Raw genomic sequence first — 22,376 nt, 5'->3', positions numbered from 1 at the left:
CCATGCAGGCTAAAGAGAATCCTAAACAGTTTTTTAGATATGTAGCAAGTAAAAGGAAAAATGTACATGGCAGAATGATTTTAAAGAATGCCAATGGTAGGGAGGTAACTGAATCAGTTGATATAGTTGAGTTACTGAGTGAGCACTTTGCAAGTATATATCATCCAGGTGGTGACATTGCAGAAACGAATAAACCAGTAGATTATACGGGAATTGTGGTGAATGAAGTTGAGGTGAGTAGTCTATTGCATAACCTCAATGTCAATACATCCGTGGGATTGCATGGTATACCAGCTCATGTCACACGAGAAGCAGCTAAAGAATTGTCAGTACCCTTGACCATTTTGTTTAATTTGAGTCTCGGGTCTGGGTTAGTCCCGAGGGGGTGGAAAGAGGGGAAAATAGTTCCACTGCGTAAAGGTGGTTCCAAGACTGCTGTTGTAAATTACCAACCGATTAGCATATCAGGAATCATTGTCATAGAGAAATTAGTCAAGAAAAGAATACAGGATTGGATAGATGAAAATGGGATATTGTATGGGGGACAACATGGTTTTGTGAAGGGTAGATCATGCCTCAGTAACTTGCTCACGTTTTATAACACAGTGACGGCTGAACTGGATAGGGGTAATGGGTTTACAGTGATACTACTGGACCTTGCCAAGGCCTTTGACAGGATACCACATGGAACCCTAATCAGTAAACTGGAGCAGATGGAGATAGATATAGGGTTGGTGAGATGGATAGGAGGGTGGTTGAAGGAGAGATACCAGAGAGTGGTTTATTCAGGAGTGGAGTCTAAAAGATGGCTTGTGACTAGTGGTGTGCCGCAGGGCTCTGTTCTTGGACCACTGCTTTTCAATTTGTTCATCAATGATATAGGAAAGGATTTGAGAGGAAGTGTTCACTTGTTTGCTGATGATGCAAAGTTAGGTAGAGCAATTGTGAGTGCACAGGATGTCAGAATTTTACAGGATGATTTGGATAGTGATTTGGGGTGAAAAGAATAGCAGCAGTATATCGCATTGGTGGAACCGTAATCCAGGAGATTGATGAGGCCAGGGATTTGGGAGTGTTGGTGGATAGGGAATTGAAGTTTAGGGGGCACATTGCAAAAGTGACTAAATCAGCTCATCAAATCACTTGGCTTCTGAAAAATACTTTAACATGCAGAGACAAACAAGTTGTTGTTCCTCTGTATCGAGCCTTGATAAGACCCCATCTGGACTACTGTGCCCAGTTATGGGCACCAGGGTTTCTTCGTGATGGGGAGGAAGTGGAGAGGATCCAGAGACGAGTGACCAAGATGATAGCAGGTCTGTGGAATGAACCTTATGAGAATAGGTTGAAGAATTGTGGGTTGCAGAGATTGGACGATAGGCGAAGGAGGGGTGATATGATTGAGACATTCAAGTTACTGAAGGGTTTCTATAAGATTGATCCAGAAGATATTTTTGAAAATATGACTGGTGGTGGGAGGACTAGGGGGCCATGCATGGAAGCTGGGCAAGAGCGTGGTTGACAAGGGTGTTAGAGCTAGGTTTTTTACTTGGAGAGTGGTGAATGAGTGGAATAAGCTTCCAGAGTCTGTTGTGGGCTACGACCATGAATGAGTTCAAGGCAAGGTATGATAGATACTGTGTCAATGTCGAATAGTTGTTCTTGATATGATGTTAGGGCCTCCCTCGATGAGTCTATCGACTCCTTGGAGTTGCCCGGAACAATAATAATAAACATTGCATCATGTTCACGTAAATAGCCTGGGTGTTCTTTCAAAATACATACACCTTTGAGCCCTTTGAAAAAATGTGTAGATGGTGCAGTTTTCTTATTATCGAAGGAGGTAATTCTTAGCATCGAAGGAGGTAAGCCTCATACTCTTCCAAATTTTACACCTTTGAGTAATTCAAATATACCAAATAAAATATAGCAGTATCTTATCTTATATAGCAGTATCTTCACATTATATCTAATATGCAGTATCTTAAAACAAACGCATTGTCCCCCAACTCTGTGCAGATTTCATTACACTTAATTGATATATTAAAGTATTAAAAGTTATCCTACAATTAATTGCATTAGACCAATTAAGATGAGCACTGATGTGCTATATACTTTTAAAACTTTCATACATTGATAACAATGCAATCATATGGTCAAACTGATGCGAATTTTGTAGTGCCAGTGTCATAAGCCACGACAGCACACCCAACTGAAATGAGCACATGCGATGCCACTCTCTTGTCTGCAGTCTGCATGACACAGTTGGACAACTTGCAGATCTGTATTCTCTCTCTAGTGCCTTGTACATGTAGACATCTTTGCACATGTTTGACGAGTCCAAACCAGATGAACACAAAGTCAAAATTGTTCTCTCCTTGTCAACATTTCCATGACAAAGCCCATTCCCATCAAGCACAGTTATATAACATTGCCGCTCTTACACTCGCATTCTCACCATTCCTCCCTTTATAATTTAGTTTCCCTGACTCTCTGTGTTAGGTCTCATACCAGTGAAGTTTTTCTAGACTCCTGATACCAAACGCATTCAGGTGTAGGCCATCCCTCTTATATAAATCCAATCTTCTCTCAAACTCACTCTGATTTTTGTTATTATTGAAATATTGTATTTTAATTTTTCTGTGATCTCCTGATTGGTTTTCATTTCAGTCCATGATGTTTTACTTATTTTCCACAAACACTTGTTTTCGAAGCCTGTTAATTTTGTTCTTCTTTTTGTTTGATAACCCAAGTCTCTGTACTACCATTAAGAACTGTGGAGTACCTTTGAACTATATATTATGATTTTCTTTGGAGAGATGTGCATTTTTCCATATACAGCAGTACCTTGCATAGTATGATTATGAACATTGCATTTTTCGCCATAGCACAATTTATAAATTTTAACACTTTAAAAATCTTTTAGCATTAGCATGGTACTGTACTGTTTTCCTACCATAGTGATTTAGCATATTGCAGTAACAGCTGTATCGATACATGCTTTAGCATTATTTTGGCTTTAGCTCAGCAAAGTCATGGACACTTTTAATACAATTATGAGTGGGAAGAGGAAATGCTATGAAGCTTGTGAAGCTAACAAAAGTAAATAGTTTACACTGGAACCAAAACTTGAATTATAAAGTGTGATGATAAAGAAGAAGAAGAAGCATTGTATGCTAAAAAAACATGTGACAAAGAAATGAATGAGTCATTGGTACAAATGTTAACTAAGAAGGAGAAGAAAGATCAAATTAAAAAAATATGAAATAGCCACAGCATCTTATGACAGAAGTGATAATTAAACATAGAAGTTCTGCAAAGGATTATATGAAACATCTTTTAATGATATGCATTGAAGACTGACTGCAGTCAGAAAAAATTCCATTAAATGAGATGATAATCAAGCCAAAGCAACAAGTCTATATGATGGTAAAAACAGAAAAGAAAATAGAGATGAAGAAGAAACTTTTTCAAGAATAAAATAGTTTCCTCTTCATCTCTATTTTCTTTCACTCACATTAGCTTTCATTCATTCATTCATGTGTGAGTGATATATAGCCTCCTTTGATGAAGTCCTGACTCCCTAGTGATCTTATAGTAGTAATAATGATAAATTAATTCAGACATCTAGAATATCTTTATCTTCAGTTTTCTTGTTTATATTTATCATCTGTGATTCCTTTTTAGTACTCTTTTCTCTATTTCTGATCTTGATCTATATCTGCCAGAATATTTTGTCGCTTTTATAATATTGTTTCTTATTCTTAGCAAAATCATCCCATGACGTTTGTTTAACTACTTTTACACATTGCTTCATATTCGTACATTTTTCTGTATTCTCTCAGAGCACACATGCCTGACTTACTTGCTAGGAACTTTCAATATACTTTCTTCTCCATGATTGCCTGTTTAACTTCCTGAATCCACCATGGAATTCTGATTTTTCTGTCTTTGCAGACATCTACATCACCTTTATCCTGACTGAATCAGTCAGTGTTTTCTTCATAGTATTTCACTGAGCTTCCAAGGTTTGGTTCTTGTTTTCAAACTATTTCATACTTTGTTGAATAACATTTGTGTATTTGAGTCTACAGTTTACCTTTAGAGCTGCTTGCCTTTTATTCTTTTTATCCCTTAATTAGTTGCACTTTTTTTTGTTACATAATTAGTCGCATAGGGTTAGAAATCACTCCTTACTCCACAACTTGATTGCACCCGTCGTTTGTTTTTGTCAGAAATTGAACGTGAATGACTATTGGGGTCAAATAGATCCAATGCAACTAATTAAAGGTTAAAATCCTTTTAGAAACATCAAGATATTAGCAGAGCTGAGAAGAGAACATGGCAAGAGGTCCAAGGTAAGAAGCAAGATTGTATTAATAAATGACAGGATAAAGATAAAATTTTGTATGGAAATTCTATGATCAGAGGATTATGAAAAGAAATTAGCTGAGCAGGTCAAAGAAAATCCCAAAGAGTTCTTTCATTAGGTAGCAAGTAAGAGGAAGAATGACTCTGGAAGGAATAACATTAATGAGTGCTGAGGGTAGTGAGGTTGACAGAAGCAGGAAATGAGTGACCACTTTTGAAGGGTATATATCATCCAAGTGGGATTGCAGATGTGACAGGGACCGAAGCAGGAATAGAGTTTGATAAATTGGAGGTACTTAGGATATTGCAGAATCTCAATGTAAATACGGCTGTGGGATTAGATGGATTATCAGCTCGCATTTTGCAAGAGTGTTCAAGGGAACTCCCACTGCCTCTGACTAGGCAGTCTCAGCTGTGGCAAAGTCCCAAGGGAGTGGAAAGAGTGCAGAACAATTCCTTTGCATAAAGGTAGCTCTAAGATTGCAGTGGAAAATTACAGATGAATCAGTATCTCAGGAGTGGTGGTAAAAGTACTGTAAAAGTTGGTCAAAAAGAGAATTCAGGAATGGGTGGATAAGAATATGATACTCTGAGGGGCAGTATGACTTTGTGAAGGATTGGTCATGCCTTAGTAATCTGTTAACTTTTTTATAATAGAGTGACAACTGAATTGGATAAAAGGAATGGCCATACAATGATACTGTTGGATTTTGCAAAGCCGTTTGACAGAATACCACATGGAACCCTGTTGTGCCAACTGCAATAAATTGGGATGGGTATGAAACTGGTAATATGGATAAAGAGATGACTGATGGACAGATACCAATAAGAGTATATGAAGGAACAGAATCCAGGAGGAAGCAAGGGATTAGTGGTGTGCTTGGACCACTCATGTTTAATTTGTATCTAAATGATATAGGAAATAATTTGAAGGTAAATATATATTAATTCAAATATTTATATACCTCTAGAAAATATGATGATGCAAAATATAGTAAGGTTAAGGCAACGTGGAAAACTTGCAGGATGATTTAAATAGTGTGTCAGCTGGGCAAAACACAATGGGTATCAGTTTAATGTGGAGAAAAGTAAAGTTATACATGTTGGACAAATATGACACAAGCTGTGTACAACAGTGATGGAGCTGTACTCCAGGAAATTGATGAAGCTAGGGATTTGGGGGTGGTAGTAGATAGAGCATTGAAGTTTTAAAGGGCATTGCTAAGGCTGCCAAGATTGCTTATAAGATTACTTGGTTATTGAAGAACACACTGACAAGCAGAGATATGGAAATTACCATTCCTCTATATATACATATATAAGGCCACGATATAGCCTCATTTGAATGTGCCAAGGTCTGGTCACCTGGGTTTCTTGGGGATGAGGAAGTAATTAAGAAGATTCAGATGCAAGTGACCAAGATAGCTAGTGTCCTGTAGAATGCTCCCTGTGAGGATAGAATGAGGTTTGAAAGTGGGTTGCAAACATTGATTGATAAGTGAAAAAGAGGGGATGTGATAGAATCATTTAAGTTACTTAAAGGATTTTATAAGGTTGATGCAGAGGAAATGCTTCAGCAACAAGAGGTCATCCATTGAAGTTTAGTAAGAGTGTAATTAGTGAAGGTGTGAGAAATAGTTTTTTCATGTGGAGAGTGGTGAATGAATGGAAGAGGTTGCAGGAATCAGTTGTGAGCACTCTGTTAATGGGTTCAAGGAGAGGTTTGATAGGTATGATGTGGATAGTTTGGGTCTACCACAGTGAGTATTCAGACTTCATGGAGATGCCCTTATAATAATCATACTACTACTATTAATAATAAATAATAGTTTTTCTTTTTCAGTATGGTATTCACAGTATGGTAATTACTACATAACACAGTATAAACAAAAATGGATAGAACATTTAAATCAAATGGACAACAGCAGACTACTAAAAATATTATACAGATATAAAATAAGTGGAAAAAGAAGAATTGGAAGACCAAGAAAGAGATGGCATGAGACCAGAACAGGCCACCTGGCCTAAAATCCATGTTAGGAATTCAATTGCATCCTGCTGAACTTAATTCCTGTTTCAAATCACTGTATATACTCATGTCCTGAATCAGAATGAAGTTATTGCTATCAACAACAGCATAATGAATGAGACTTTATTTATTTCTCATGTCTTCTCTCTGCATGCAAATTGTGCACATCTCTAATACACTGTTAATAATGTATTAGAACATTATTAACAGTGTACTTTGTCCTGAACAGAAATCCAGCAGGTGCTTAACATGATTATGCTTTGCTCTTTTCTCAAAATATTTAAGTGTCTGGTATTCATTTCATACTCTGCTGTTTAAACCTCTAACAAGGATCAGCTTTTCTCCCCCTTTTTTTTTAATTAGCTTCCTTCTCTAATGATTCAAAAAATTCCATAGTCTTTCATTATAGAACAGTTAGTGGGACTATAGGCACAAATGAGTGTGATTGTTCATTTCCCCATTTTGATATTTTCCATGTCATTCTACTTGAAATTGTCTGCCATTTAAGAAGGCAATTTCAAGCTGAGTGATGTAGGCAAAATTCAAAATGGGAAACTAGTCAGTGAGACTTGTTTGTGCCTATGGTCTCATGGAAGGTTCTACTAACCCACAATATATGCGAGTTAAATATATTGTTTATTGAATTTCTACATTTGTATCATGAATACATATCATGCTGAAATATAATAATGTTTTCACTTGAGAAATTTTATTTTTTTAATATAGCAACATTACCAGGAATGTGGGAAAGGACAGTTACAGTAGGAAGTGCTGGAAAGGCATTCAGTGTTACTGGATGGAAGGTAATTATTATTATTTTTTTACCCCCCCCCACACACACAACAGCCCAAAGAGCCTATAGCAAACAGATGTCATGCAATGGCAGGGTTAGGAATTGAGTAATATGTTAATATTCTTCTTGAACTGTTGACAATTGCAGTCCTTTAAAAATGCTTGATGAGAAACACTGTTCCACAGAATTGAGGTGGAAGGAATGAAAGATGACTGGGAGTAGTAGGTTCGGTGAGTATGCAGTTCAACTGTAAGGATGTAGCAGCTGTAGCATGAGTTCCTGTAGATGTGGCCTAAATAGGAGGCTTAATGAATTCTAAGTCTACTAACACTGGCCATGAAAATATCTGTAGAACAGACAATGCAGAAAGTTATCTTCTGTGGGAAAGTAGCTGAAGAGAGTCTGTAAGAGAAGTGTCATTTATCAACTGGACTGCCCTTTTCTGGACAGCATGAAGAATTTTTAGGGAAGTCTTAGGTGTACCACCCCATACATGGGAGCAGTATTCCAATGTTGGTTGAATTCGGAATTTATACAGAATAAGTAACTATTCGGCAGAGAAGTACCAACTTGACCAGAAAAGGATGCCAAGTGTTTTGGAAGCTGTTGATGCTATAAAGGTTATATGATTGTGCCAGGAAGGTTTGAAGTAAGAGTCAGTCCAAGAAGAGAGATTTGGTTCTGACTGTTGAGCTCAGCATTGTCAAAAGTAAGCAGAAAAGAGTTTTTTTTTTAAATGGGGAAAAACAAGCAAAACTGTGTTTTGGAAGCATTGAAGTTCACTAAGTTTCTTTAACCCTAATCATGAATACATTATTAGATGATCTTGAAGCCTCAGATGTTTCAGCACTGCCAACTTATATGAGTGTAGTGTGTGTCATCAGCGAAACTATGAATAGGGTTTGCAGTCATTGACAGCAGGTCATTTATATAAATCAGGAAGAGGATGGCTAAAATACTCCCTTCAGGGGGTTCTATCATTTTAGATTCCAGACCCTATCAAAAGCATTGGAAATATCAAGAGTAATGGCATGGGTTTCTCCAAACTTTCCATGGAATGGGTCCAAATGGGAATGATACGTATTTGGAAATGATGTAGATCTTCTGTGGATCTAGAGTGCCAAAATCCATACTGGTAGTCACTAATTATATAGCAGTTTTCTAGGTGTTGAAGAAGTTGACTGTTGATAACCTTCTCCATTACTTTAGACAAAACTGATGTGAGAACAATAAGTCAATAACTTGATGGTAAATATCTATCTCCTTTTTAGGGAATTGTATGAGCTTTCTTCCATTCTGAAGGGTGGATGCCAGCACAGTACAGTTTAGTGAATAGATGATAGAGTATGGGTTAGGACTACATCTCTTGAGCACAATGGTTGAAATTCAGTCAGGACAGGACCAGCTGCCTTTATACACATGCCAGGCTTTCTTTTTTTTTTTTTTTTTTGGTTAGAGTATGGGTTAGGACTACATCTCTTGAGCACAATGGTTGAAATTCAATCAGGACCAGCTGCCTTTGTACACATACCAGGTAAATATCTATCTCCTTTTTAGGGAATTGTATGAGCTTTTTTCCACTGAAGGGTGGATGCCAGCACAGTACAGTTTAGTGAATAGATGATAGAGTATGAGTTAGGACTACATCTCTTGAGCACAATGATTGAAATTCTGCCAGGACCAGCTGCCTTTGTACACATACCAGGCACAGCATTATAAACCTTTATATAGATGTATGTAAATGTCACTTGTAAATTTGAAACCTTCATGCAGATATATGTAAACATCACTTACGACTGAAATCTTGCTTTCTTTCTACTCATTAAATTTTGTGCTCACACTGAGTCAGAAGTTAAGTAACCAAGTTGGAGACACTGCTAATCTCTCACACATTCATTCAGTACCCTGACTGATATTCCATCCAGTCCCACTATTGTCAGAATCACATTCTTGCAATTGTTTTATTACCTCCAACTCATCCACCTTTATCCTTTTGTCTAGTTCTATCTTAACATCTGGATAGTTAATGAACCTGCCTGGGATGTATATGTTACTAAAGTGACTGCTTATCACTGATTTCAAAACATCTAACACTTTCCTACCCTCTCTATTCCATGAAGGTCATAGTATTACTTTCAAGCCTTCATGGGATTTGAAGGCCTCCATAATAATAAGGAAAAAAGATCACAGATCTTTTTTCCTTATTACATAGCAAAAAAAAAAAAAAAAATCATTTGGATTTTAAAGCTTTGTCAGGCATCATATGGATTACTGTGCACAGATTTGATCACTTGTTTTCATGATAATGAAGATATATTAGAAAGGATCAAGAGAAGATTAGTAACTGGTCTTTGGAACATTTGGTATGAAGACAGATTGAGGGAAGTTAATTTGTAAAGCCTCGTGAATACTGAAGAGGAGAGGGGATATGATTGAGATATTTAAGTTGGTAAGTTGTTACTGGGTGTTAATGTGGAAGAAATTTTTCATAGAATGGGAGAGGATAGAACAAGAGGCCATCACTGAAATGTATCAAGAGAGTATAATTAAAGGAGTAAGGAGATGATTCTTTGCAAGGAGAATAGTGTAATGTGTGAGTGGAATGCATTGCCGTATAGTGTGGTAAATGCAGACACATTAAATGAGTTTAAACAACCACAGTTTGATGAGCTTTCTGTATAGCTCATCAAACTGTGGTTGTTTAAACTTTCCATTGAGTCTTTTGACTCCATGGAGGTTTGGTTTTAATAATATTAATAATTTCCCACTGCTGTTTCAGCTAACTTTTCTTTTTCATTTTTTTTTGTCTAATTTTGCTTTTCTGATTGGCTGTCATTTCACTCTCTCTTTTTTTTTTTTTTTTTTTAATGATGTTCTGGATAGTTGGTAATGGATCCACATTTTTTGTTACTTTTGCTGCAATGTTCTGTCCATTCATTTAACTTCCATGCAGTGTATTATCCTAACTCTGAAGACTCAGCCAGATATAGTTTACTTCAGGCATCCTTTGAGTGCTTCTCATGCACTGCTGATTCCTATATCCTGCAGTTTTTCATGCCAGAGTACTGCTCTAAGCTATCTTCTTCTTCTTCTTCAAAGTTCTCACATGATTTGTTACCTCTCAAGTTAAAGCTGCATGATCACTTTCTTCGGTTGGAAGCAAAATGGCTATCTCTTTTATGTACAGGTTTGATGCAATGGCTATATCCAGTATTCTTATACCATCAGTTCCTCTACCATAAGGTAAAACCACCTTATGGTAGTTTTACCTTAGCAGTCCCATCCATTACATACTGCTTAAGGTAATTTTACTTCACCAGCAATATAAATTTTCATTCCCTCCTCTTACATGCTATCTCTTCATTCCAGTCTCTATTCTGATAGTTGAAATCACTCATAATAACAGTTCTGTTTATATCCATACGATTTATCTATCTGTGCACTTTGCAGCCATTTTCAAATGACCTGGCTTGTATTAGCATTCAACTGCGTATTTTGTCCTGTTAACCTGTACCTCACATCAGACAGCCTTTGAATGCATTTCCTGAATTACTCATACTACCACTGTTTGGGATGTCCACTCTGGTTGAATTTAATTATTTTGCACTCATTAGCAATACTTTACCTCTTTTCTATCCTCTTTGTCCCTATGCCCATCACATTTTATGAATTATCCTCTTCTCTTAGCCAGGTCTCACTTCTAATGTCCATAATTTTTGGTCCCTTTTGATTTACCAATGCTAAAAATTCACCTTTATTTCTGATGCTTCTGGCATTAATGAACACACATGATAACCCATCTGATTTATGTTCAAGTAATCTGACTGAGTTGATTCATCAATCGACTTCGTTCCTCTACTACTACAATCATAAACCAATTTGAGACGACACAAAATGTTCAAACAAGGATATCATAAACTCAAATCCAAATAATGTATCATCTTTACAATATTGTCAGTTGTTTATTGCTGATTATACAAATTACATGTGCTTCGTGTGCTCTAAATGTTGCTTATTAAAATGAAACTTACAATATGATTGGGTTCATCCATGAATAGCAAACAATCTTACACAGCAGTTCCATCGCTTCAAAGATGAAAACTGTATATATATATATATATTATTATTATTATTATTATTATTACAGGCTACTCCAAGGAGTCCTTAGACTCACCAAGGGAGACCCTAAACATCATATCAAGAACTATCCAACATTTGCACAACTATCATACTTTGCTTTAAACTCATTCATAATCATGGCACCCACAACAGACTCTGGCAACCTATCCACTCATTCACTACTCTCCAAGCAAAGAACCTAGTTATAATTAGCAAGGGTTAACACCCTTGCTAACTACACCCTTACTCAGTTTTCATGGATGGCTCCTAGTTCTCCCACTACCAGACCTGTTCTGAAAAATTTCCTCTGAGTTAATCTTGTAAAAACCCCTCAGTAATTTGCATGTCTCAATCATATTACCCCCTTTTCTACCTATCATCCAGTGTCTGTAACCCACAAATATTCAAATTCTCATGCGAACAAGTAGATTTGTTCACATGAGATTCATTCCATAGATCTACTACCATTTTGGTCACTTGCCTCTGGATCTTCTCCACCTCTTCCTCACCAAGAAACCCTGACACCCAGATCTGCATGCAGTAGTCAAGATGGGTCTTATCAAGGCTCAATGTTACTGCTCCTGTTTATTGTCTCCGCTCATCAAAGTATTCTTCAGTAACTAAGTGATCTAATGAGCTGCTTTAGCCACTTTTGCTGTGTGTCCCCTAAACTTTAACTCCCCATCCACTAAGCCCTCTCCCCCAAGTCTACAGCTTCATCAATTTCCTATTTCCTGGAGTACAGCTCCACCAATGTGGTATACAGTTGGTAGTCTTTTCAGCCCAAAATGCATAACCTTACACTTTGCCACATTAAACTGACATCCATTCTCCTTTGCCCAGTCGGCAATCTATTCAAATCATCCTGCAAAATTTTGACATCATCTATATTAACTATTGCTCTACCCAGCTTTGCATCATTGGCAAATAATGAACAGTTCCTCTCAGATCCTTATCTATATCGTCAATATACAAATTAAACAGTAGTAGTCCTAGAACAGAACCCTGCATCACACCACTAGTCACAGGCTTTCTTTTTGACTCTACTCCTGAATAAACAATTCTCTGATATCAATTGTCAAAGACTTTTGCAAAGTCCAGCAGTATCACTGTAAACCAGCAGTGATATACTCTAGCAGAGAGTGTATCACGTCCTGGTGATATACTCTTGCAACGTATTCACTTAGTAATTCTACTATTTCGACTGATTCAGTTACCTTCCTACCATCGGCATTCCTTAAAATCATTATGCCGTATACATTTTTTCTTTTACTTGCAGCATATCAGATGAACTGTTTGGGATTCTCTTTAGCCTGCATTGCTAACTCCCTTTCATAATCTGCCTTTGCTTTTCTTATTACGCTAGTTACCCTTCTGGCCTGCACCTTGTACTGTTTGTGTGCCTGCAGGTCACTTTCTCCTTAAATTCCCTCCACAATTTTTTTTTTTTTTTTGTAGCTCCAGCTTAATGATGATATTCATTCATTTAACTCTTACTTAATTTACTCTCCTAATTCTAGGTATGCAGTCTGCCATTACCTCCCTCAGTCACTCCTTTATCACTTCCCATCCACTAATAACATCCAGCTCTTGCAGTTTTACATGCCATGGTACTGATCCAAGCAATCTGCTAGGCTTGTCATAATTACCAGCCTTGTATATCCACATATTCCCTGTTTTAACTGAAAATTTCACACATTTTGTCACCTCCCAGGTCAAGACCATATGTTCACTCTCACCAATTGATTGGTCATATTCGTTATAGACAAATTCTCAGATTCAGTTACTAGATTGAGCACTCTTAAACCCCTAGTATATTCCATCACATGCTTCTCATGTAATTATCCCTTAGTAACTGCATAAATTTCATTTTCTTCCTCCCACGTGTCCTCTCCTCCTTCCAATCTATGTTTCCATAGTTGAAATCACTCATAATAATTACTTGGTCTCTACTCATTGAGTCTATTTGCCAATGCCTACTATCTCCATCATCTTTTACATCCCCTGATCTATAATGGCATCCAACTGTATATTTTGTTCTGCTGGCCTCTATCTCTCACCAGATATCCTCAAATGTGCTATTTTCATTGGCCTTCAGTTGAGCTTCTACTCTCTTTGATTGCAGTTCTATCGGCTATCATCAGTAACACCCCCCCCCACTCCCCCAATTCTTTTCTCTCTATTATCCCTGAACACACTATATCCTTCACATTCTATTCCACTAATTATATCATCTTCTGTTAATCATGTCTCGCTAATACCAATAACCTTTGGCCAGGATGAACTAACCAATGATAAAAATTCCTCCTGCTTGTTCTGACTGTTCCTGGCATCAGTGTACATAAAGTGCAAAAGCCCCCCCCCCAGGCCCCACTGCTATTCTGATGCTTTATACTAACTATTCCATTCTGGTTTGTTACCAGTGGTACTAACTTAGGCATTTTATACACATTCTTACATTTGTCTGCTTCACTGATGTCTGCATATCCACCCAACAGCTCCCCCTCCCCTCCAAAAGGCTCTAGTTTCCCTTATTCTGCACATCCATTTTCACTTCATTCATCAACACTTTTTTTTCCAGTCTCCGAATACCAAATCCATTCAGATGCAAACCATCCTTCTTGTATAACTCCTTTCACCCATCAAGCTCACTGCACACCACTCCTGCATAATCTGTGTCGAGTCATTCGCTATTATGGCACTTCTTAGTTCTACTCTGTTATACCACAGCAACAGACTCACTATCTTAATTCTCTCACTCTTTTCTTTTGCTACTTCCAATAATTCTCTCATGCCATACTCAAATCTCATTTTCAAATCACACACACATATATATATATATATATATATATATATATATATTGTGCTATGGTATAGAGCTGGGAGTATTCAACCAGAAATCCTATTTTAGGGACCACTCATGGTCTTTTTTTCATTTCACTTGCAGACATTGATAAGTAATGTAGTAATAATAGTAGTAGTATCACATTAGATGATTAAATTAAAATGATCTGTTATTTATAAACATTTGTACATATCATACCGTAGTGATATTTGAATTTTCCATCCTGCTGCTTACAAAGCAGAAACTTTGGTAGATTTTACTGGATAACATTATGGATGATGATGATGAGAGAAAAAGAGAATGATATCAAGAGCAGTGGTTAATGAACTATAAATATGGTACAGATGCTGTCAAACTACTTTGTTAGTTTTTCAGGCAAATGAAGCTGGTATATTGATTGATATTTGGAGCGAATGGATAATAGGCATAGGGAAAATTGAGAAAACAGTGGAGGCAGAATTGAATATCACTATGGATAATAAGAGAATTCTGTGATGTCTACAAATTGACAAAACAAACTAATAAGATCTCTCTCTCTCACTCTCTCATGTTCAAGAGTATGGGTTTCTAACAGATAGCAAGAAAAGGAAATTATAATCATAAAGGAGAAAATAAAAGAGATAAAATAACTTATTTTTAGTTAAAAGTACTTAGAAACTAATTCTATTTTCTCTTTTGATGAAACCATAAGCTGCTCATTGTAACAAAATTAACTATGAAATTATTCAAAATGTAACAATGAACATTACAACTATACCAGTAAGTTATCACACCTTAATAAATAAAAAAAATGTATATTCTGGATGAATATACCTCCCCAAAAAAATGCATATTCTGGATGAATATACCTCCCCAAAAAAATGCATATTCTGGATGGATAACTGTTGAAGGAATGAGAATAAACTGCTGGTATTTGAATATTTGACTCTTTTTTTTTTTGTGACAAATTCAAATTTCCAAACATGGTTCTGTACTTACTGTTATGATGTGATTTTAGAAGTAGATACACAAAATATTATATGCATCTCAAAAATATTGCTTTGTCCTCATTTTCTGAATATTTCATTTTTCACTACATTCTGATGTATACTTAATTTCTATAGCTAGGATGGGCATATGGACCTCAACATCTGATGAAAGCTCTTCAACTGCTTCATCAGAATTGCATTTATGCTTGTCCCACACCACTTCAGGTAAATATAGTTATGTCTTTACACCTGCTGAAAATTCATTATATTTCCTTTATATTGTCTTGTCATTTGATGTTATTGTTTTCATGTCTGTAAATTATTTACCTATTGAAAATATTATATTATACTATTTCATATTCATTTCATTATTTATTTGACCTGCATTACTATGAATTAGTGATGTTTTAGAGGTTTAAAAAAAGTTGCTGTTTATAAGACCAAGAGAGACAAGTAGGTGAGGGTGATTGAGGGTGAGGATAATGAACAAAATGTGAATAAAAAAATAAAAGTTGGGAGTATAGTAAGTTTGTAACATCATGAAGTTTTTGAAGATGGTTTTAATTGGGAGGATGAATAGGGAAAAAGAATAGGTAGCTTGCAGAGAGAGATAGATGTGCTGAAAGAAGACTTGTAATATCTCAGAAACGAGCTGAGAAGCATTAAGGATGAGATTGGGAAAACAAAGGGGAGAGAATAGGAGAACCAGTAAAAGAGAGGGAATGAGAAAAAAATGCAAGAGAGAGATGGAAAGATGACAGAATAACAGGTAAGTAGGGGAACAAAGAAAGAAATTGTTAGAGGAGAGGGAGAGTGAGGGATTGAGTTCAAGGAGTGGTATGATAGACTTTGTGTTTTCTTGGATGTACCTCCCATGATGAGCCTTGTGACTCCATGGAGGCCTAAATAATAATAATAATAATAATAATGAAACCAAATAGAGGTGCTTAAGGGTCAAAGCTATATAACTGAGAGGAGACCTCCACATAGCCTTCAAAGGAATGTGGAAAACCGACCAGGGCTTCTGACCAAATCTCCAATCCTCACCCTCTCGTGGTGCATCCTGTTAGGTATCTACCTGGATGCTGAACAGAAGAGGATGGGCTGGCAATTTGGAATTTAGCCAACCAAATTGTATTCTTATTGGTTTAAACCAAAATTTCAAATGATGGTACAACATGACAGAATTTCATGCTGGTTGGGCGTTGCCCAGTTAAACAAGGCTCCCGTTGTTTTTGCCAGGGAACCAGGGCAAACAGCGAAAAGTTAGCTACTGGAACAAATCCTAAAACTTACCCTAACTCAACATCACCAGAGTTAAAGATCGGTACTATCAACATAAGAAACCTGATTGGCAAAGAAATGGAGCTAGCTGAGGAATTGGATAAGTACCAGATCGACATAATAGGGGTGACTGAAACAAAAAAGACAAAAACTGGTGAGATCTTTCTGAGCAATAAATACAAAATGTTATATTCAGGCAATGACAATCAAGGAAAAGAAGGAGTAACCATAGTATTGAACACTAAATACGAGGTTAATCTTCTTGGACAGGCAGTCTAAAGTAGAGTGATGTGGGCAAATATGAGAATGGGGAACTGGACAGTGAGACTTATTTGTGCCTATGGTCCCACAGAAGGTTGAAAGAAGTGGAGGAATTTTTTGAGGCTTTAGAAAAAGCAACTGACACAATGAAAAAGGAAAAGTTGTTTCTTGTTGGGGATCTAAATAGCAGAGTAGGAAATGATTGTCAGACATACAAAAATATTTTGGGAAAATTTGGGGAAAAGAGCAAAGCTAATAATAATGGCCAATACCTGGATTTCTGCTCAGGACATGGACTGGTAACACAATGTTTCAACATAAAAATGTGCACAAATTCACTTGGAGAGAAGAGGCACTAACACAATGTTTCAACATAAAAATGTGCACAAATTCACTTGGAGAGAAGAGGCAAAGAATAAGAAAAGTCTCATTGACTATGTTATTGTCGATAGTGATGTTTTCCCACTGGTGCAGGACACCAGAGTGTACAGAGAATTTGAAATTGGAAGTGATCACCATTTAGTCTTGAGCAAGATAAAATTGAATTTCATATTGAAAAGAAGAACATATAAGAAAGCTTTGAAGAGAATAAAAGTTGAGCAGCTCTCAGGTGTGAACTGTAGACTAAAATATATAAATATTATTCAAGAAAAAAATGAAAGAGTTTGAGAGCAGGAATCAAACTTTGGAGATTCAGTGGCAAGCCCTGAAGAAAATACTGATTGATTCAGCCAGAGAGGTATGTTGTGAGGTTGTGTGCAAGGATAGAAAAATCAGAACTCCATGGTGGACACAGGAAGTTAAAGAGGCAGTGAAGGAAAAGAAGAAATCATATCAAAAGTTCCTGGCAAATAAGTCAGCTTATGCTCTTAGAGAATACAGAGACAAATGTAAGAAAACTAAACACTGTGTAAAACGGCTAAACAAAAATCATGGGAGGACTTTGGCAAGAACATAGAAAATAAATATCAAGAAGGTGGCAAGATATTCTGGAAGTTGTCGAAGAAGCTCAGAAATGGAGGAAAGAGTGCTGTAAAAGGAATTAGAGATGACAAAAGTTACATGAAAACAGGAGAAAAAGATATCCATGAAATATGGAGTAATTACTTTGAAAAACTGCTAAATGAAACAAGCAGTGATGACAGCACAGTGGTAAAAAACACTGACCAGGCATGCAGTCAGGAATACATATCCATACTTGAAGTAGAAAAAGCCATCAAAAGCCTGAAATGTGGAAAGGAAGCAGGAGTAGATGATATTCGACCAGAAATGCTTAAGTATGGAGGTATAAAAGTCGTGCAGTGGCTGTACTGCATAGTTCAGAAGGCCTGAACAGATGATTGGAGTGGAGTTCTCATATATAAAAAGGGAAATAAAACTGAATGTGAAAATTACAGAGGTATTTATTTCTCTGCTAAGTGTTCCTGGTAAGATATGTGCAAGTATACTTGAGAAACAGTTGAGAAGGATTGTAGAAGAGAAGCTTGGTGAAGAACAAGCTGGATTCAGGCCATATAGAGTCTGTCAGGATCAGATTTTCACTGTATGACAGATAGTTGAGAAATCATGGGAATATAACAAAGATCTGTATTTAAGTTTTGTAGATCTGGAAAAGGCATATGACAAGGTGCCAAGAGAGAAGCTATTCCGCTACAGTTATATGGTGTTAATGGGGCATTATATCAAGCAATACTTAGTCTCTATTTGAGTTGTAAGTCACTAATTAGAATTGAAGGAAGTACAGGAAGATGGTTTTAATGTTAAATCTGGTGTCAGACAAGGATGTACATTATCCCCTTTCTTATTCATTATCTATATAGATCACATTATGAAGGAAAGTGGTCTCAAAATTGGAGGTGTTAATCTCAGCTCTTTGCTTTATACAGATGATATTATTCTTCTAAATAAATCGGCTACAAGTCTGCAAGATTCCTTGACTAAATTGAATAACTGTTGTAATAGATATGGTATGAAAGTCAGCATTAAAAAGACAAAAGGCAATGAAAATAGGCAGAAACATTGAAAATATCAACTGCATTGTGAATGGAGAACTTATAGAACAAGTAAAACATTTCATCATCTTCACTAAATGATTTTTAGTGAAGATGGTAAGTTAAATATGAAAATAGTCAACAGAATCAACAAAGCTGGTATGGCAGTCAACTGAATAAATATATATATTCAGCTTAATATATATTTATTAAGTCTAACTGTTCAGTCTATTCAGTATAATTTATAGTCTAATCAAGTGGAAAAAAAACTTCCAACAAAATATATATCAATACTTGAGGTAGAAAAAGCCATTAAAAATTTGAAATGTTGAAAGGCAGCTAGAGTAGATGATATTAGACCAGAAATGCTTAAGTATGGAGGTATAAAAGTTTTGCAATGGTTACATTGCACAATTCAGAAGACCTGGTCAGAAGATCAAATTCCCAGTGAGTGGAGTAGAGCTCTCATGGTATCTAAAATAAATATAAAGCTGAATTTGAGAATACAGAGGAATTTGTCTACTAATTGTCTCAGGTAAGATTTATGCAAGTATTTTTGAAAAGAGATTGAGAAAGATTGTGGAAGAGAAACTTGGAGAAGAACAAGCTGGGTTCAGGCCAAATAGAGGTTGTCAAGATCAGATTTTCACTTTAAGACAAATAGTTGAGAAATCATGGGAATATGACAAGGATTTGTACTTTAGTTTTGTAGATCTGAAAAAGGCATATGACAAGGTGCCCTGAGAAAAGCTTTTCAAAACATTACAATTATATGGGGTGAATAGAACATTATACAGAGCAATATGTAGTCTATATTTAAGTTGTCAGTCAGCAGTTAGAATTGAAGGAAATACAGTAAGATGGTTTGATGTAAAATGAGGGTAAGACAAGGATGCATATTATCTTCATTCCTGTTCATCAACTGTATGGATCACATTATGAAAGAAAGTGGCATCAAGCCTGATATTATAATTGGAGATGTCAAACTTAGCTCTTTGCTTTATGCAGATGATGTTGTTGTACTCCTAAACTCTTCTAGTGCAAGTCTCCTGTATTCATATTCACTAACTAAATTGAATAACAGCCATAACAAATTTGGCATGTTAATATACTGTAGGTCTATGAATGCTAAAGACATTATCATGATGTTTCACAATAGTTCGTTGGTCAAACAAGATGAAGACAGAGGACAATTTTAATTATTGGAATATAGTTTTGAAAGTGGAGATATGTGAAATGAATAAAAAAAAAATAAGAAGAAGGAATTTCTGGAGTATCTTAGGTAATACTGATGGAAGCAATGTGAAGTATAGTTTTGGATTTGGTAATAGCTTCGGATGATGCAATTGGTAGGGATATCAACACACTGATTACTGACATGATTATGATATACTTATCTAGGAGTTATCCAAACAGCGAAGGTTTCATTAAAATAAAGAATATATGCATATCCTATTTTCACTTACATGCTGAGCCTATTTTCACTTACATTAATTAGGTTTCAAAGAAGCAAGTCACTTGTCACAGCCAAGTGACTTGCTTCTTTGAAACCTAATTAATGCTCTGATAGGGCAGTTTTTCCTATCTGCATAGTACTGTATTATGGCCATGAAAAATTGTGCTTCCAGAGACTTGCTAACTTAACTTTAGTTGAAAAGGCCTGATAAAGGTTCTTTACTTCCTAGATGGGATTCAAACCGAGTCTTTCAAACTTCTTTAGATGTCTCACTATCTGATTATCACCTTTTTTATCTCTGATCAAAATGAAGTTGAATGATTTTTTTTTTTTTACTTCTAAGCATTAGGAGTTTGTAGGAGAGGAATTTATAAACTTGTATCTCATTGGGAAAATGTCATAGATTGTGAAGGTGCATATTTTTCCACATAAAGGTGTAGGATATCTGCTATTTAGTGATATCAAATTATCTTACATTATTTTTTTTAAAAAATTTTTAGCTGCAGCCAATTTTGAATAAATAAATAAATAATAAGGAAAGGATTTTTATTTTATATGTAAACATTTCTTAAATGTTTGACAAAAATGCATTATTTCACGTAATCAGAAATTTGTTTACTTTGCATGTAAAAGAGATCTTTGTGTGGTTGCAGCTCTTTGCAAGCTGTTTGATTGCGATATTTATTTGTATTCACCTCTAATTTAGTTATTTTATTTCAGTAATATAACTTTGAGAGAAGAAAATATTGATGATGATTTCTGACGATATTTTCACACAATTAAAGAACTGCAGTCTTGTTTACAACAAGCAATTGTTTGCTCTCATCTCACCACCATGTTGCTTTCTGCATCAGGCAGTAGTGTGATTGCATGATGTTAGTACTTTCAAAGAGGAAGTTGAATTAGTGAGAGAGAATAACAGAACAGCTGTTGCATTGACTAGAACAGGGATGATGTTCTGGAGGTTTAGGGAGAAATAGAGATTGAAGGAATTCTTAAGCCAAAAAAAAAAAAGGTGGAAAAGAGCATTATGAGAGAATCCAGTAGTTATCCCAAAATTAACAGCTGAATTTCTTTTAAATAAAGCTGTAGCATAGATAAAATTGATATATCATTTCTCCTGAAGCAATGGACTGTTCCTTTTGATATGTTACGCAACAATTGTATTCTAGTTAAGTGCTGTAAACTCGAAAAATATGGATTCTCTTTTGTGTTCAAGGATACGGAAGAGGTTTCCACAAGTAAAAAAGAACCTTAAAATTATTTTTGTATTTTACTGATGATAGAGGCTAACAGGGCAAAATATATTGTTAGTTGCTACTATTTACCTGAGGGTCCAGTGGAAAATGTGAATGCTGTGCATTGGTGGATTAGCACAATGAATGCTCCCGAGCAATTATCATGGGAGATTTCGATTATAGGGATAGCAATTAAGATAAAGAATGATAAGTTTACTCACTGCTGATGGTAGGAAAGAGTGACAAAAGCAGAAGAAATAGTTAAGTTACTAAGTGATCACTTTGCAAGGGTATATTATCCAGGTTGAGACTTTGCATTCACTGATGTGACAGAGGCTGGTGCTAAGAATTTGTGGTAAATGAACTGGAGGTATTCAATGTATTGAACAATATCAATGTGAATACAGCAGTGAATATAGATGGTGTCTTAGCTCAAAATGTGCAAGGAAACTGGCAGTTCCTCTGATGAAGTTGTTTAATCTAAGTCTCAGCTATGACAAGGTTCCAAGGGAATGGAAAGAAGGTAAGATAGATCCATTACATAAAGGTGTCTGCAAACCAAAAGTAGCAAATTACAGACCAGTTGGTATCTCTGAATATTAATTGGTCTATGACTATCCCTTCACTGTTCATCACCAGAATCAGATATTTTTGACTTCCTGTTCATTTCCTCTACTGCTGTTCTCTGGAAACAAACTTTATTGTTATTATTATGTGACCTCCAGGGTGTCCAAGGACTCATCGTGGAAGGGCACACTACTCATGTCATCACATCTCATCCTCTTTACTACTACTAAATTCTTCACCTACGATACTACTGCCATCAACACCATCTATCGCCCATCATCATCATCATCAACAACAGTATTTTTTTTTTGTCTGTAAATTGCGTGTGTGTTCCGAGTTCCAAACTTCCTTTATCTGATTTGTAAAAAAAAGTAAATTTTCATAAAGATACAAATAAATATATTATTATATTTACGGCTATTTTGCCTGCTTCTGTTTAGGAGTGCCTCTGTTT

The 22,376-nt window shown here is 36.1% G+C and overlaps 1 protein-coding gene across 8 annotated transcripts in view; it reads left to right on the top strand.

The window, feature by feature from the left end:
* LOC150104039 (kynurenine aminotransferase-like) overlaps nucleotides 1–22,376 on the top strand; it is a 179,863-nt gene that overhangs the window by 118,544 nt on the left and 38,943 nt on the right. For 6 of the 8 annotated variants that reach the window (XM_090396702.1, XM_090396696.1, XM_090396699.1 and 3 more), the window contains exons 8-9: nucleotides 7,127–7,203; nucleotides 15,261–15,350. In XM_090396702.1, coding sequence (XP_090252828.1) covers nucleotides 7,127–7,203; nucleotides 15,261–15,350 — 167 coding nt within the window. The remainder of the gene's footprint in view (nucleotides 1–7,126; nucleotides 7,204–15,260; nucleotides 15,351–22,376) is intronic. The other 2 variants (XM_090396703.1, XM_090396701.1) reach the window with 1 other exon arrangement.

This window comes from Typopeltis vanoorti, chromosome 8 (assembly GCF_054136105.1).
Source record: "Typopeltis vanoorti isolate ZY-2024b chromosome 8, IOZ_Tvanoo_1.0, whole genome shotgun sequence".
NCBI lineage: Eukaryota > Metazoa > Arthropoda > Arachnida > Uropygi > Thelyphonidae > Typopeltis > Typopeltis vanoorti.
The sequence above is the reverse complement of the archived record's forward strand: the minus strand, read 5'-3'. Positions and strand labels throughout refer to the sequence as shown.